This window comes from Hyperolius riggenbachi, chromosome 9, assembly GCF_040937935.1.
Source record: "Hyperolius riggenbachi isolate aHypRig1 chromosome 9, aHypRig1.pri, whole genome shotgun sequence".
NCBI classification, from domain to species: domain Eukaryota; kingdom Metazoa; phylum Chordata; class Amphibia; order Anura; family Hyperoliidae; genus Hyperolius; species Hyperolius riggenbachi.
The window spans coordinates 227,047,476-227,064,812 of NC_090654.1; the positions used below are offsets into that span (position 1 = coordinate 227,047,476).

Below are 17,337 nucleotides of genomic sequence, written 5' to 3' on the forward strand. Positions count from 1 at the left end.
TGCTACAGGACTTAAAAGCAGGAATAACCGGAAGGTATGTGGTCAGCACTGATCACATGGAAGCAAACTGAGTTGAATAGCACAGCTTCACAGCAATTTTGATTTACACCATGATCCAGAATAAAAGTAGTATTTGGGCTTTCACTAAACTTTCCTGTTTCAGAATACAAATATGGATACATAACAGGATCATTTTTAGAAATGGTCTATGAAGCATCTTTTATTCTAAGTTATAGGTTGTTAGTCCTCCACTTCCGCCTCCATCCACAATCCTGAAGCGAATTAAAATAAAAAAAAAAAAGATACTTACCTCAGTGGTGGGAAGTCTCCAATGCTGGGCATACATGGCACGTTTATGTGCCGAAATCGAGCCGCCGGCTCGATGCCGAGGCGTCCCCGCGGATCGATTTCCGCTCGTCCCCGCGGGCACTTCCTTATCTGCGCTTCGTTTCTTCCATTGTCCGCCTGCGGGGATCGAGCGCGGTATCAATCCCGCTCGGTGATCGGACACATCGGATATTATCAATCGAGCCATCAGTGGCTCGATTGATAATATAAAAACGAGCCGTGTATGCCTAGCATAAGAAAGTCAAGAAGTTTCCCATATCTTCTTACGCCCGACCGCTGGGTCCCTCTCTGCCTATTCGACTCAGGATTCCTTTGTGAAGGCAGTAACAATACCAACCTGTTTAAAACCGTGACAACAGCATACTGTTTGGTATTCATGATGTACCCAAATTCTTTTCTTTGTCACTGGCTCAAGGCTTACCAGTAAATCTGCACACATCTGCAGGGATGCATTTTATCTCCACACACATTATTACCACTTAATTACCAACTCCTTATAGGAAGTTACTGGAGTGCATAACCGTGAATTTCAGTGCACAGACAAACACAACAAAAACTATAGCATGGTCTTCTCTGCAGCTTTGCCCAGTCTTTCTGCCAATTCCATACTTTCACATGAGTGATGATATCTGCCCACTGTGTGCAGAGACCAGACAGCTGTTTTGAGAGTTCAACCATGTGAGGATATATGTAAAAGAAAGAACCGAGAGCCCAGTATAGTGTAGTACGTTCAGGCAAATTGATATAATTGAAACGAGTAAAATAATACTCACAAACCAGGGTTACCTCCAGGCAACCACTGTATAGGCAGGTGAGGATATTGTCCTGTCCCCACTCAGGAATAAGAAGTCGCTCTCTGTAGACTCAAAGAAAAAGTAAGGGGTATCCCACTCCACCAAGGGTGGATATTAAACGTGTTGGAAGAAAGAGAGGCACCAAAAGGATAAAAACAGTAATTAAAATGTTTAAAATAGCTTGGGAGGCAGTGGTGGGCTTACCTCCTATAAGCAGACACAACAAGCTGTGTATTCAAAATAAAGGACATTTATTGGTACACTCCAGGGGTTAATTGCAACGCGTTTCGCAGGTTCATACTCGCTTCATCAGGCAAAATGTGACAGGAGTACACAACTGGGGATGAAAAAGGCACGTATCGGTGTATATCCAAATCAGTACATGTATATCAGTTATGTGATTTCAAAAGAAAACAGTTAAACTGTGTAAATACGTATTGAACTAAGCATGCGTTTTTACTGGGGTGGGGGAAGGCAGGATGATTTGGAGGGGGGGGGGGGGGGGAGGTGTATTATGGGTGTCATGGGGGAGGTTTTTTAAGCCATAGGAGAGGATGGGGAAAAGGAGGGAGTATGGGAGTGAGCTGGGTCAAGTGTAGAAAGCTATAGTGTTCCAGTAAAATTAATGAGACTATAGGAATAGCAATACTATTTAGTAGTATTGCTATTCCTATAGTCTCATTAATTTTACATGCCTTTTTCATCCCCAGTTGTGTACTCCTGTCACATTTTGCCTGATGAAGCGGGTATGAAATTGCGAAACGCGTTGCAATTAACCCCTGGAGTGTACCAATAAATGTCCTTTATTTTGAATACACAGCTTGTTGTGTCTGCATATAGGCGGTAAGCCCACCACTGCCTCCCAAGCTATTTTAAACATTTGAATTACTGTTTTTATCCTTTTGGCGCCTCTGTTCTTTCTTACAAAACCATGTGAGGAACCAGACTCAGAGTAAAAGACTGCACACGAGAGCAGACAACATGATTCACCAGATGGAAGGAGTAAGGAGAGAGTTGGTGCAGAGACAGATCAAAGATGTGGAATTTGAATACAGTTTCAAAGTAAACTTTTACAAGGTACGAAACAGAAACCACACTTTTAGTAAACACCTCTCTTTCATAAACTTGGATTCACTTCAGGGCCTCTTTAAAACAAAACTGATTTGTGAGATATGCTTTCTCCCATTTGTACTCAAGACTTTTGGTGTTCCTTTTATACAGTGCTACCAATTCCTTCTCCACATGTATTTACGGTACTTGGCACTTACTGTTGCTAGATTTCAGGTCGCGATGAATGACAGGAACAATGGCTTCATCATGCAAGTAATTCATCCCCCTGGCAATCTGCACAGCCCAATTCACCAATACATCTGGTGGGATCTTCTTCCCAGAAAGCACTCGGTTTAGGGATCCTCCTCGGGCAAATTCCATGATCAAACACAGGTTGGGTTCCTTCAAGCACACACCTCTCAGTGCGATGATGTTAGGGTGATCAAGCATAGCAAAGAGCTTAGCCTCCTGCCTGACGTTTTCAATAGTCTGGCTGATGTCTTCATCTGGATCGTGTCGGGCTGCTTTCACAGCTACTTCCTCATCTCCCCAAATAGCACGGTAAACCTTCCCAAAACCACCAATCCCAATGATCTCCTCCAGAAGCAGCTCGGAAAAGTCAACTTCTTGTACTGTATGGGCAGATGGGAAATAAAAAAAGGTGCATTAGTCAAAACATGATCTACAATTACAAAAGTTCTTCAATCCTAACTAAACAGAGTTGAACAAGGCACATTCTAACAGCTATGAGGATGATATGTGACTATTAACAGTGTACAAAAAGAAAAGCAGTGAAACACTGCAGAAAAGCCAATCAGAAGTGACCATGTGACACACAACATAGGAAGAAAATAGATGCCAGACTAGGTTTCACAGAAACCCTACATTGGGGTAAAAGCTATGTGTCTGTCTGGAGGAGGCAGGACCTGTAGTCACAAGAAGTAGACATGAAGACTCCACCCCTGGAGACAGAAAACTGACAAGGCTCTAGGGATGCTTGTTACTGTGACTCAGTTATGACTGAAAAGTTCTCTCATGTATATTTTCAATGACTTAAAATGAACCAATTCCCCTGGTGATCAACCAGAACCTAGAGAATACATGTAAAACTCTGGCCCGTGGAGAAAAATCTGTCCCGCAGGTAGTTTCCTCACTTTGCATTATAATTAGCAAGTGAGCAACTGACCGCGAAGTCTATATAGCTAAGCGCTGAAATTATGAAACCACATGGGGGACATTAGACATTGGGGAACTGTATGAGGGAGGAAGGGAGGACCACTAGTCACCAGGGAAATGTAAAGGGGAGATATGGGGGGGGGGGGGGTCACTAGTCACCAGGGAATTGTATTGGGGAGGGAGGACCACTAGACACTAGGAAACTGGGAGGGAGGTCAGCTAGACACTAAGAAACTGTATGGGGGGGGGGGGGCACTAAAAATCAAGGTTGACCCGCTTATGGCACACCTGTCATACAGTATTCAGGTTTGTTGGCCTCTACCAGTGCAAGCTATGAATTGATATGACCCTATGGTGGCACTTGTAGGATACTTCCACACATACTAGACAGATTTTTAATATATTTCAGCATGAAATCTACTAAAAATCTATCAAACCACAGCATTGCGATATTTTTGTCCTACATTGTACATCAAACAATCTATTGTGCTTGTTGGGGCATGGATTTCTAGCAGATTCAATCAGAAGGTAAAATTGACAAGTGTAGAAGCACCTTTACTTCTCTAAAAGCATCACTTTAGGATAGTGAATATGTAAATCATTCCTTCATGTCCGTGAAAACTCAGGCACTAGCCCAGAAGTAGTTTATAAACAAATTGCCAGGGAGAGGTTGTGGGGTGTGGAATCAGGTGCTTTGCTAGGCAAATCAAGCTACTATTTATGTATCAAAGTAGAGTGTACCTGCACTCCACAATAACAGAATTGCTCTTCTCAGGCAGATTCTGACAGCATTCTAGACTCTTACAGGTACTTCCTGTATTTGCAGGAAGCTCTGAGGTGTTCTGCATTTGTAAAGCTGTACATTGCTACAGTTTTACACTGTGTGGCAGAATTATTATGTAGACCCTCTCAGTTTCCACTGCTATTCCTTTATATTAGTCACAGAGGTTCATGAAAAGCCTTATGGGTTTCAGCATCGAGCTTTGCATTAGTCAGGCTGGTTTAAGTTCCCAATATTTTCCTCAGATGTGATAATTCGATCAGATCCACTGTTCTCCCCAGGCTCTTTTAGCCGGGTGCTCCACTTAGGTAGTTTTGGTGAGTGCCCGGCTGTCAGCGGCTCACCTTCTTTGCGGTAAGCAGAGTTGTGCTAGTCCTGCATTCTCATCTCGCCCCACCCGGCTACTTTTTCATGCCACCCGACTGAAAAAAATTCTGGGGAGAACACTGAGATTTGTACAGTAAAGTATGCAGTATGTGGAGAAAATTGTTGTGAAACTATTATATACAGATTATATATAGATTTCGCTAATTAGAGGTCTCTCGGTTTATGTGAATTGATATTTTTGTACTATCTGCTTTTGTTTAAGCGGTCAGAGTCAGACTGTGTATTGCAGATTAAAATGCAGTTCAGGGCTCGTTTACACTATCGCGAATCCGCATGCGTCCAACGCATGCGGATTCGCACATGGTATACAAGTGAATGGGCCTGTTTCCACTGTTGCGTTGGTGATGTGCGTTTTTTTGAGCGGTGAAAAAACGCACAAAAGAGCCAACGAATTCGCCTGAGAGTGGAATGCATGCGAATCACAGGCAATGACATGGTTAAAAATCGCATATACCCTCACCTATGCGAATTCGCAGCAAAAATCGCATGGGGAACTGCATCCGCATGCGATTTCATCAGCGGTGGAATCCAGGCGATTCCGCACCGCAATAGTGGACACGAGCCCTCAATGTGTAGCCTTTATTCACTGAACTGAGAAGCAATTTATTAGTGCTCAACACCTGTGGACATGTTCAATCCAGAAGCACCTGCTGTAGAGATGAATTAAATACTACAAGGCAAAAAAATACTAGAACATTCTGTCTTTTTTTTGGGGGGGGGGGGGGGGGAAGAGAAATTCACCAACAACAAAACTTCTAGCAACAGACAAAAGCAGGAAGACCCATCTTGAGCTGAAGTGTTGCTGCTCACCAGACAGGAGTAGCCACCCAAGATTACATTAAAAATGTCTGGCAATGTTTTTCCTGAATCTGAGGTCTAGTTTCGTGCTCTAAGCAAGCATTCAGAAAAAAGAAGCAAAAATAGAAATTGGCATCTTATGTCCCATAAAGCGTGAAATGCGTCAGCCAATCTAATTATTTTCTTCCCCACTCTGCAAGGGAAAATACAAATACAATCTGCATAACATTACAGAAAACAAGTTTCAAGCAACTGAACTGCATCTCTGCTCGAGAACATCTGGCAAGGACTTCATTCAAATGCCAACATGTATTGTACTTAATTTGCTGGCACAGCAGTTCAGTTTTTTTCTGCTTTTCCAGTAAGGGAAAAAAAAAAAAAAAAAAAAAAAAAAAAAAAAAGGAGTGAGAACAGCTTCCAGGAAGCAGCCCGAAGTTCTTTATCACGACTGTTCTCCCCACACCTGGTATACAGGCAACAGGATGGGTCAGTGGGGCTCATGCATATAATATCTTCATATCCCCAGTCTGAGCTGCAACACAACAATGCAACAGATGCTCTCTTTGTAGTATAGCAGGATGTAGGAAAGAATCTTGACATATTTCTGTATAACAGTACAGCAATGCAAGTAGACCTATTTATGAAGGTGGCCTATTGCGAAGCAGCAATGAAGGGCACAGGAGCACTTTTGGAAAAAACCGCCCTGCCATAGGCCCCCAATATAAAATCCGCAAAGAAAGGAAATTTGGGTGCACAGTGGGGGCCACTATCAGGTGCCTCCAGGGGCCAAAATGTACCTTCTTTGATCTTTCCCCGAGCACAACTGTAGTGTTGCACGATTATTGGCGTGATTGTGTTTCACTCCTGACAGTGAACGTTGCTATCGGGTCGAGTGGAAAAAGCAGCTTTTGAAAACACATTTGCGATTGCGCTTGCAAGTGGAAAAGAAGCCTTACACCTGATCATCCTAATTTTCACCTGAAGAACATCGTGAAAATCAAGCACCTCATCCCCCAGAAGATCATGGCCTTCATTACATTCCGACTGCCCTACTGTAATGCTCTCTACACTGGCCTCCCAAAAAAGGACTTGTACCGTATAGAGACAATACAGAATACTGCTGCCTGACTGTTAACCAACCAACCCCGTCACTGCCACATAACGCCAGTCCGGCACTACCTTCACTGGCTACCTATAAAATGGAGGGTCCTTGTTAAGATCGGCCTACTGACATTTAAATCACTACATAATCTGGGCACTGGATACTTGAAAGAAATGTTACAGCTGTGTAGCAATCCCTGCAATCTCAGATCCACAGGTTCTAATCAAGTCATACCCAGAGTCCACCTGAAAACTTTTGGTCCCAGAGGTTTCTGTCATGCTGCTCCTACGTTCTGAAACACCTTACCTCAGCAGATCAGGACAGCTCCATCTCTGGACGTGTTTAAATCCAGACTGAAAACCCACCTGTTCAGTTTGGCATTTGAAGAAATATAATTTTTGTTGTGCGAATACTTCATCCTACTAAAAACTACTGAATCTAAGAGAGCCTAAGCACTTTGAGTCCTATGGGAGAAAAGCACTATAAAAATGTTATTGTATTTTATCTGCTGCATGCTTGTTCAGGGTCTATGGCTAAAAGTATTAGGGGCAGAGGATCAGTAGGATAGCCAGGCAACTGGTATTGCTTAAAAGTAAATATGGCAGCCTCCATATCCCTCTCGTTACAACTGTCTTTTGTGTAACTTTGCAATTGCAATGTCTCTATAAAAAACAAAAAAACGATTGTACCGCAAATCTCCAGCGATCGTGGCAGTGAGATCACTGCCATATACTTATCGCTTATCGACCCAGCTTCCAACTGTTTGGTGTGTGAACTAATGTACACTGTGCACACATAAAATCTGTTGCACAGGAACTACAGAAGCCAGATCATGAGCAAGACCGTCTTAATCTTTTTACAAACCTACAGACATCATGCAAGGACTTATCCCAATATACAGTGATCTGCACCAGGGTTTCTTGGGCAGGGCGACCTGCACCCTGGGTGCAAACCGGCAAGAAGGGGGGCACAGGCAGAAGGACATAACCGCTAAGGAGCTGGTGACGCGCGGTGCAGCCAAATGGAAAAAGATTACCAGTGCAATAACCTTCCTTGACTTCTATGGACTGCCTGCATCAGACATCCAGTCATACTCATGTCACCAATGCGTGATGACACCGGATGTCATGTAGCGGTATTGCAGGCTGTCAGTGTGCAGCGCCCACGGAGTAGTCGGCTTTCTGGGGTTCCCCTGTGTGTTTTTCTGGTCCCTGCTTCCTCCTGGATGAGCGGCTGGTCACTAGTAAGTAGTGGCTGTGTGACGTTCACAAGTTCCTGGGGGTAGGGGGGGGGGGGGGGGGGGGGGGGGGAGGGCCGCAATTTTTACACCTTCGCCCTGGTAGCAATTTAGCCTAGAAGCTGCCATGATCTGCACACTACATGGTGCTAGTTAACCTGCAGAGCACATTTTTCTAGCAAGCACTGAAGTAAGCCAGTCTAGACAGAATTCCATCAGGCTTCCACTCCTCAGTGGAACATAAGCTCTGCTAAGTTTAGGCTCAGCAGGGATAAGGAACAATGCATAGCTGAGCGAAGCGGGATCCCCATACAGTGGAGAGGGAGGGGGGGTTTCCTCTTGAGGTTGTAACAAGGTGTGGAAGCAGTTTACAATGGGAGGCCAATCAAGTCAATAACAGGGTGTGTTTTCAATGTGTCAGTATGTCCAGAATTAGGTAGCTGCACTCTCCTGTGGCAAGCTCTAAGGGCTCTTTCACATTAGGGCAGATTTTCTGCGTTTCAACGCAAAGGGTAAAGTTTGCGTTACCCAAGGTGAAATGAAAGTCCATAGACTTTCATTTTAGCTTTCACATATAACGCAGCCTTTTTGTGCGTTGCGTTACACTGTACCCAGGCGCAGTTTTTTGGCCGACGCTAGCTTTATGCGTTACAATGTTAGTCAATGTAAAACGCACACTATGCGCGTTTTTAATCCGTTAACGCAGGCAATCAGTCCCAGAATGCAACAGAGGAACAATGTAGAAAGTTGAAAACTAAAAGAAAAAAAATTACCTGCGTTTTCCTATGTGCTGTAAAGCATTGAAAACGGATTAAAAACGCACACTCACTGCAGTGCAACGCATATCAAAACGCATTAAAACGCATACAACAAAACGTATGCTTTGAGCGTTCTCCAACGCAAGCTGTGATGTGAAAGAGCTCTAACTGATGCAAGTGATCAAACTGCAATTCAAAATACAACCAGTACAGAATATATTAAGACATTTTAAATTAGAAAACCAAGTTTAAAGGACGGCTATAAGTATAAAATGCACATTTGTTCAACAGTAAAATAAACTACAGTATACAGTCAAGTCCATAAATATTGGGACAGCGACACAATTCTAACATGTTTGGCTCTATACACAACCACCATGGATTTGAAATGAATCGACACATAAAGTGCTTTAAAGCAGGATTGTCACCATAAAAATCAAATTTCAACAGCAACTGGTCTGAGCGTATTAAAGGGGCACTACAGCGAAAAACTGTAACATTTTAAATATGTGCAAACATATACAAATAAGAAGTACATTTTTTCCAGAGTAAAATGAGCCATAAATTACTTTTCTCCTATAAAGCTGTCACTTACAGTAGGCAGTAGAAATCTGACAGCATTGACAGGTTTTGGACTAGTCCATCTCTTCATACGGGATTCTCAGCAAGGCTTTTATTCTTTATAAAGATATTCCCTAAAAAGGATTTAAAACAATGATGCTGGCCAGCTTTCCTGCTCCCTACACAGTTTTTTTGGCAGTTGGACAGAGCAACTGCCATTCACTAAGTGCTTTTGAAAATAAATATATCCCTGAGAATCCCCTATAAAGAGATGGACTAATCCAAAACCTGTCGCTTCTGTCAGATTTCTGCAACCTACTGTAAGTGACAGCAACATAGTAGAAAAGTAATTTATGGCTCATTTTACTCTGGAAAAAAGTGTACTACTTATCTGTATATGTTTGCACATATTTTACATTTTACAGTTTTTCGCTGTAGTGCCCCTTTAAGTGATAAAGATGCTAATCCTACATTCAAAACTTTCAAAAGTTTTTCTGCTGTTATGGTTTGGAGTTATCACATAGCTAAGGAGAACTGGCCCTTTACTTGCCAAACAGTTGCATGCTGGGGGTCTTTTAATCTATAATTTATTCCTCCTCTTCAGGGCCGGCCCGCTCATGAGGCGGGGTGAAACTTTTGCCTCAGGCGGCACATTTCTAGGGGCGGCATCCGCCCACTGCCTCCTATGAGTAGCGCTTCTGATCTATTTTAGGCTGGAGGGGAGCGGAGGACGGGGGACCCAGGCGAGGGAGGGGGGCGGCAGCAATAATTTTTTTTTAAATTTGCCTCAGGCGCCAAAAAGTCTAGGGCCGGCGCTGCTCCTCTTCCCTTTATTTCCCCCTCCTTCTAATGACATAAGACAGTGCACTTCCTAGTATAGACCTTGGTGGGAGTGTCTGAAAACTCTGGGAGGAGGGCAGATAACGAATACACAATTAGCAAGAGAAGATAAAAGAAAGTGAGGGAAGAAATCATGTCAGGATGTCAAAGGTAACCAAGATGGAAACTGTCTAGAATAGGATTCACTGCTTTTCCTTTATAAAATTCACAGGAATCATAACGTGCAATACCTCTGTTATGCAAGTAGAACTAGTATTTATCAACTTAAATGTGTTTTTATTTCTCGGTTAGCATGGGTGTCACTTGTTCTTTAACTACAGACTGTCCGCTTTAATTTGAGGGTATTTACATTCAAATTAGGTGAACGGTGTAGGGATGACAAGTTTGCATACTGTATGTGCCTCCCACTTGTTAAGGGGCCAAAAGTAAGGGGCCAGAATAATAATCATAAATCAAACTTTCACTTTTTAAAGTCTGGAACGCATAGACATCACCACCAGTGGCTGGGTTTCATCCCTGGTGATGCTCTGCCAGCCTCTAATACAACTGTCTTCAGTTCCTGCTTGTATTGTAGAAAATGACCAGCACCAGAAGACTATGAAGATAAGCATTTTATTCACCTCCAATAGCAAACAAAATGTAGCCAACATCCATTGGAAGCATCAGATGTAATTGTAGCTCTAGTAAAATAGCTCTTATGCTGCCAAGCAATGGAGTGGGCAGTGTCACATTGTGGCGTAGTTCCACTAGCGGTTTGCGACTTTACGATTCGGCCAGCGCTGGTGGAAAAGGGCCCTTTTAGTGCATTTTACTCTGGGAGAACTGTACTAGTTATAAGTACAGTAGAATCCATTTATATATCAGAGTAACCAAGCAGCTCAGGGTGACCCAAACTACTCAGAAATTGTCTTAAAGGATACCTTAACTGAGCTAAGAAAAAAAAAAAAGTTTCACTTACCTGGGGCTTCTCCCAACCCACTGCAGACGTCCTGTGCCCACGCCGTCTTGAACTGATCCTCCTGTTCCCCACAGACAGCTAGATTGGTTTTCGGCGAATGACCAGTTACCAGCCACTGCGCCTGCGGGGCTCCGATGCATGCGTCCGCCAACTTTTCACTATAGCCGGATAAGGAATACAGAACAGGCCAAAAACAGGTGTATCATAACAGAAGTTCTACTATATCAGGGTTTACTATACCAGGCATTATTCCCATATACTTATAATGGTGCTTGGCTGGGACCTGTTTTTTTTTTTAGATTACTATACCCAAATGTTTTATATATTGATATTATACTGTATATGTACACATGTATTTTAAATTTCACAATTTTTCCCCATAGTGGTCCTTTATTAAGATAGTATTCCTGTTCTTATAGGCTTTTTGTGTTTTTTTTGTTTTTTTTAATATCGGCTATAAATCGGCTTATATTGGCTATATATTTTATAGCCATCCCACAAGATGTTCCAAAGTCTGCAGATACGTTAATTTTGCAGTAAATAGTGGAGGTTATGCAGGGCTGTTTCTTGGGCAGGGTGACCGCCCTGAGTGCAGACCAGCAAGTAAAAGAAAGAGGGCGCAGGCAGAAGGACATAACCACTAGGGAGCTGGCGACGTGCGGTGCAGCCAAATGGAAAAAGAAAGAAGATTACCAGCACGATCACCTTCCTTGACTCCTCCTGGGCACCCTGCGGCTGCCTGCGTTAGACGTTAAGTCATCATCACCTCACCACCATGCGATGACACCTGACGTCCTGTAGCGGTACTGCATGCTTTCCGGGCTCTCTTTGCCTGCGTGTTTTCATGGTCCCTGCTTCCACCTGGATGAGCAGCTTGTCACTAGTAATTAGACAGATCTACTAGTGACCTGTGACTACGTGACTGTCCCTAAAGAGTAAGAGTTCGTTAGTCCATGGGAATGGGAATGGGGGGGGGGGGGGGAAGGGGATGAAATTTTTACACCCTCGCCCTGGGTGCAATTTAGCCTAGAAACTGCCCTGAGGTCATGTGACCATTGCTGAATCTTCATGTTCCCTGAACAGTCAGTTATTTCCTGTTAGCCTGCAGTTGGAACCACATCATCACCCTCTACTTCACTGACCCTAACAAGAGGAGGCTGAGTGGCAGCTTGGGCAAGCTCTTCTCCCACAAACCACCATGCCTTTCTTCCCAGAATGCATTGCTATTCCACTAGGCCCCAGGGAGAACAACAGTGCAGTGGTGGTCGTTTGACTATTAGATTCAGGTATTTTTAGCCTTACCAAGAGATGTAATCTTATTTTACTACAGTCTTGGGTAGGGGAGTGGCCTGGCTAAAAAATAAATTAAAATTAAAAAATAAAAATGCCTGTACCTATATTCATCCTGCTTACTAGTCTTGGTTAGCGGGTAGGAATGGTCAAATAGGTGCAAGTCATTTCAAATTGATGCATATTTCACGCAGCTTTAAAATGGGCCAAATATTGCCAATGCATATCTTGATTGGAGACGACACGAGAGACTAATAATTTCTGCTTGCATATATATTTAATGCAAATTGTTTGAAACTTTCAATTGGCCCTTTCAATACCAGCATCAAGTGCCTTTGATTGTCTCAATTCCTCTCTGCATACAATTTGCATGCAACCTGGAATTATTACAGAAGCATCTTTTGATCATGATGCTTGGCCGTGGTTGGATAATGCAGGGCTGTGGAGTCGGTCCAAAAATCCACCGACTCCTCAGTTTAGGATTCCTCCGACTCCTCTAATTTGCATATTACAATGTTGTTGATTAAAAGTATGTAACATGAAATTCGTCTCTTAACTGCCAACGCTTAGGAATTTTACAAGATGTGAGAAGGATATGTAGACTACTATATTTATTCCCTTTAGACTAAAACTAGTCCTTGGTAAGAGTACTTGTAAAAGGTACAAACCGGAACAAAGAACATCTATCAGGCCCTAGGCAATGTAAGTGTGGGTACATGTAAGAATGATGTGCAGGTACTCTGCAGGGGAATGAGGAGATTCTTCCTCTATTACACATTCTTCATGCACAATCTGAACAAGGTTTATGGGTGACAGACAACACCTCTGTGTTCAATGTGCACAGCATTCTCAGTGGATTCCCTGCAGCTCTGTGGGGAGTGCATATGTAGAGTATAGTACTACTGTGTAACAAAGTAAACCTGAGACAGATGAAATTAAAGTTTTATACATACCTGGGGCTTCCTCCAGCCGCCTTCAGGATAATGTGTCCCTCGTTGTCCTCCTCCACCACTTGGATCTTCTGCTATGAGTCCAGGTACTTGAGCCAGTCGGGCATAGTGCGCATGCACACACTCCGCCCCCAGGAGCATACTACACCTGTGCAGCACTATTGCGCAGGTGCAGAATGTTCCTGGCTGTGGGAGCGGCATGCGGCCGGACAGCACTGACTGGCTGAATTACCAGGACTCATAGCAGAAGATCCGGGTGGTGGACAGCGAGGGACTGATTAGCCTGAAGGGGGCTGGATGAAGCCCCAGGTATGTATAAAACTTTCATCCGTCTCAGGTACCCTTTAATTTGTAGTCACCAAACCAAATTTTAACAACATATCAAATTATTTGATTTCATCAGCAAAGAGAGTGCATACATTTGCATAAATCAGCATCAGTGCAGAATTATTTCCATCTCATTGACCATCTCTATTAGTGACACAGCTACACATCAGGCTTTATTCTTAGAGCATAGATGTTATTTAGTATATATAAGAGATTCCTGTGTACACATCATATATACAGTCACAATCAGATATGTATATCTGACCTTAAAAATACAGGGACTGCTTTATTGAAGCAGCACAAGTAACTAATTTTGATTGGGTTATTTCATTTTTGTGGACTAAGCACAGCTATTACTGTATATATACATTATTTTTAATGACTATTATCTGAGAAATAGAACATTTTATCATATTTTCTATTTTAATTACAGTTACAAATTAATTAGGAGTCGGAGCATTTTTTCCCGACTCAGACTCCAGGCACCCAAAATTGCCCGACTCCACGACTCCGACTCCACAGCCCTGGGATAATGTGCTTGTTAAGGGCTCTGCCTCTGACACAGGAGACTTGGGTTCAAATCTCAGCACTTCCTATTCAGTAGGAGTGCTTGGGCAAGACTCCTAACACTGCTACTGCCTGAGTGCGCCCTAGTGGCTGCCTCACAAGCACTTTGAGGCAGACAAGAGAAAAGTGCTGTACAAATATTGGAATTATTATTATGCTGCTAATGTTAAAGGATACCCGAGGAGAACTGCGCTGTATAAAGGCTGGGTACAGCCAAGTATGGGCAAGAAGATTCATGCCCTCCGCTCCTCCCATTCACTGCTGTTCTCTTCCATTCCTCTGTAAAAAATCTCACGAGTCTGCCAAGCAGGTCCAGCAGCGCTCCCATGGCCAGATGCACCTAGTGCATGTGCACGAGTCTTCACGTAGCGCGCATGTGGATAGCGCTCCCGGCTATGGGAGGGCAATCGAGGACACGCGCCATCGGGCTGACGATTGCACAGTAGTGAGTGGCAGACTTACGGAGCCACACAGGATTGGTGATGGACTGAGGTGCCGTGATTTCTGACCTGATTCTGGAGCGCTCGCAATCTGGCCCCTATTGGCTTGAATGCAATCGCTTTGGATCAATCGCAAAAGTGCTGCAGTGCAGAATATTTGTGATCAGCCCACAACCGAAACATTGCTGTGTGCTCACCCTCATAGCCTTTCAATAGAAAAGTGCTTTCTAGATTACTAGAAAGCATAATCTCTATTGGTCCATAGCCTCAGACTCTTGAGTTGTAGCAGCAATGTTGACAACAGAGAGTAAAGCCTCAATCACAGTAGGACGTTGCGTTTCAGTGCGACGTTAAGGTCGCACAACGTGGCCCTAACGCAACGCATATAGACTTTAACTTGGACATTTACTTTACGCGTCTCTTGGTGCGCCGTTTTCGTCGCACAATGATTGAACGAAAACGGCGCATACGTTACATTTAAAAGAAAAAAAAACGTTACTGAGCATGTGCAACACAAATAATGCAGCAGATTCATTGCTAAACGCACAGCATGCAGCACCTTCTAATAACGTTACACGTTACACACAGATGCAACGTGTGCACTGTGAATGTCGCAGTATTGCTGTGCGTTAGTCTGCGTTGAAACATTTTCTAACATGCGACTTTTACGTCGCACTGTGAAAACAGGCATTAATCTTGCAAGCAGGACAGGAACTTCAGTCATAAGGTAATAGATTGTTTAAAAAATTAGGACGCTATGCCTAGCCTTACAGTGTACCTGTGACGGCAAAATAAAAGAATTTTATACTTACGCAAGGCTTCCTCCATCCCCACGATTATCGATACAATACAATAATACAATACAATAACATTTCTATAGCGCTTTTCTCCCATAGGACTCAAAGCGCTTAGGCTCTCTCAGATTCAGTAATTAGTAGGATGAAGTATTCACACAACAAAAGTTATATTTCTGCAAATGCCAAACTGAACAGGTGGGTTTTCAGTCTGGATTTAAACACGTCCAGGGATGGAGCTGTCCTGATCTGTTGAGGTAAGGAGTTCCAAAACATAGGGGCAGCATGACAGAAGGCTCTGGAACCAAAAGTTTCCAAGTGGACTCTGGGTATGACTAGATTATTGGAACCTGTTGATCTGAGAATGCGGGGATTGCTATGCAGCTGCAACATATCTTTCATGTATCTAGGGCCTAAATTATTCAGGGATTTAAATGTCAGTAGGCCGATCTTGAATAGGACCCTCCATTCTATAGGTAGCCAGTGAAGGGAGTGCAGGACTGGCGTTATGTGGCAGTGATGAGGTTGGTTGGTTAGCAGTCTGGCAGCAGTATTCTGTATCAGCTGTAGTCGGTACAAGACCTTTTTTGGAAGGCCAGTGTAGAGAGCATTGCAGTAGTCCAGTCGGGATGTGATGAAGGCGTGGACTAAGGTTGGCAGATCTTCTGGGGGTATGAGGTGCTTGATTTTTGCAATGTTCTTCAGGTGAAAATAGGATGATTTCACCACAGCAGAGATTTGAGTTCTGAAGTTGCGAGTGCCTCCATTTGGCTGCAATCAGCCCCGGTAATCTGGGTTAGTTGAACCAGTCGGCTCTTCTGCACATGTGCAGAGGGGTCACACATGCGCAGAAGAGTCGACTGGCGCAACTGAGCCAGATTACCTGGGCTGATTTCAACCGAACGGAGGAACTCAGGAGGACGGCGAGGGACATATCGGTGCTCATGGGGCTGAAGGAAGCCCCGGGCGAGTATAAAATCTTTTTATTTTGCGGTCACAGGATTACTTTAAATCTATTTTTGATTGGCCAATTTTACCACATCCATACAGTATGATGGCCAACAGATTGTGAATACTACAGAAGAGATTGTGAAGGTGAGGTCTGGTATCACATGGAAGTGGTAAAAGTGGTCAATCAAGACTGGATGTGTATATATGCACATTTAGTCTACATACAGTCATATAGAAGCCTTTGAAAATCAACACCCTTCCATAAGATCGTTGGAGAACAGGATACCAAGCCCTTTATTTTTTTTCTCCAGTTATTTCTCAGTTTAGATTGATTGCTTAGAATAATACTGCATGCATATATTTTGTCTGCTGCTGCTGATACAGAACCTCTTGAAGGACAAAAGTGAGAGGGATATGGAGGCTGCCAGATTTATTTCCTTTTAAGCTACACCAGTTGCCTGGCTATCCTGCTAATCCTCTGCCTCTAATACTTTTCGCCATAGACCCTGAACAAGCATATGCAGATCAGTGCTTTTGCATGCTTGTTACAGGATAGACCAGCAGGGCTGCCAGGCAACTGGTATTGTTTAAAAGGAAATAAATATTGCAGCCTACATATCCCTTTCACTTCAGTTGTCCTTCAAAGACTAATTGCAGACAAATAGTTGACCAAAATCAGGCGCAAGAATTGCGGTTTGATTAATTGTACACCAAAATCATTTGCTTCTGTTGACTTTTTCTTAATCCCTTAAAGCGAACCTAAACTGAGAGGGATATGGATGTTTCCTTTTAAACAATACCAGTTACTTGTCAGTCCTGCTGATCTTTTTGATTGCAGCAGTTGCTGAATCACACACCTGAAACCTGCATGTAGCTAATCCAGTCTGACTTCAGTCAGAGCACCTGATCTGCATGCTTGTTCAGGGGCTGTGAATGAAAGTGTTAAAAACACGGTATCAGCAGGAGAGTCAGGCAACCGGCATTATTTTAAAAGGAAAAAAAAAACATATCCTTCTCAGTTTAGGTTCCCTTTAAGCCAGGGGTCCCACCAGCATCTCTTTTTACAGTGCTTGCCAATCGTGAGCGATTGCAAAAACGCTACACCAATGGAACCCTATGGGGATGGTTGCACAGCAGCTGCAGCAATTTAGCAACTGACCTGGGGCGATCGCTATACAAGGAAATGGGAACCAAATCTCGCTGTGGGTATTGGAGAAAATGGCAGCAT

At 43.4% G+C, this 17,337-nt stretch overlaps 1 protein-coding gene across 1 annotated transcript in view; it reads right to left on the reverse strand.

Moving 5' to 3' along the window:
* Positions 1 to 17,337, reverse strand: part of MAP3K9 (mitogen-activated protein kinase kinase kinase 9) — an 88,385-nt gene that overhangs the window by 56,636 nt on the left and 14,412 nt on the right. Inside the window, exon 2 of the mRNA XM_068251937.1 lies at positions 2,411 to 2,824. Within this exon, the coding sequence (XP_068108038.1) occupies positions 2,411 to 2,824 (414 nt within the window). The remainder of the gene's footprint in view (positions 1 to 2,410; positions 2,825 to 17,337) is intronic.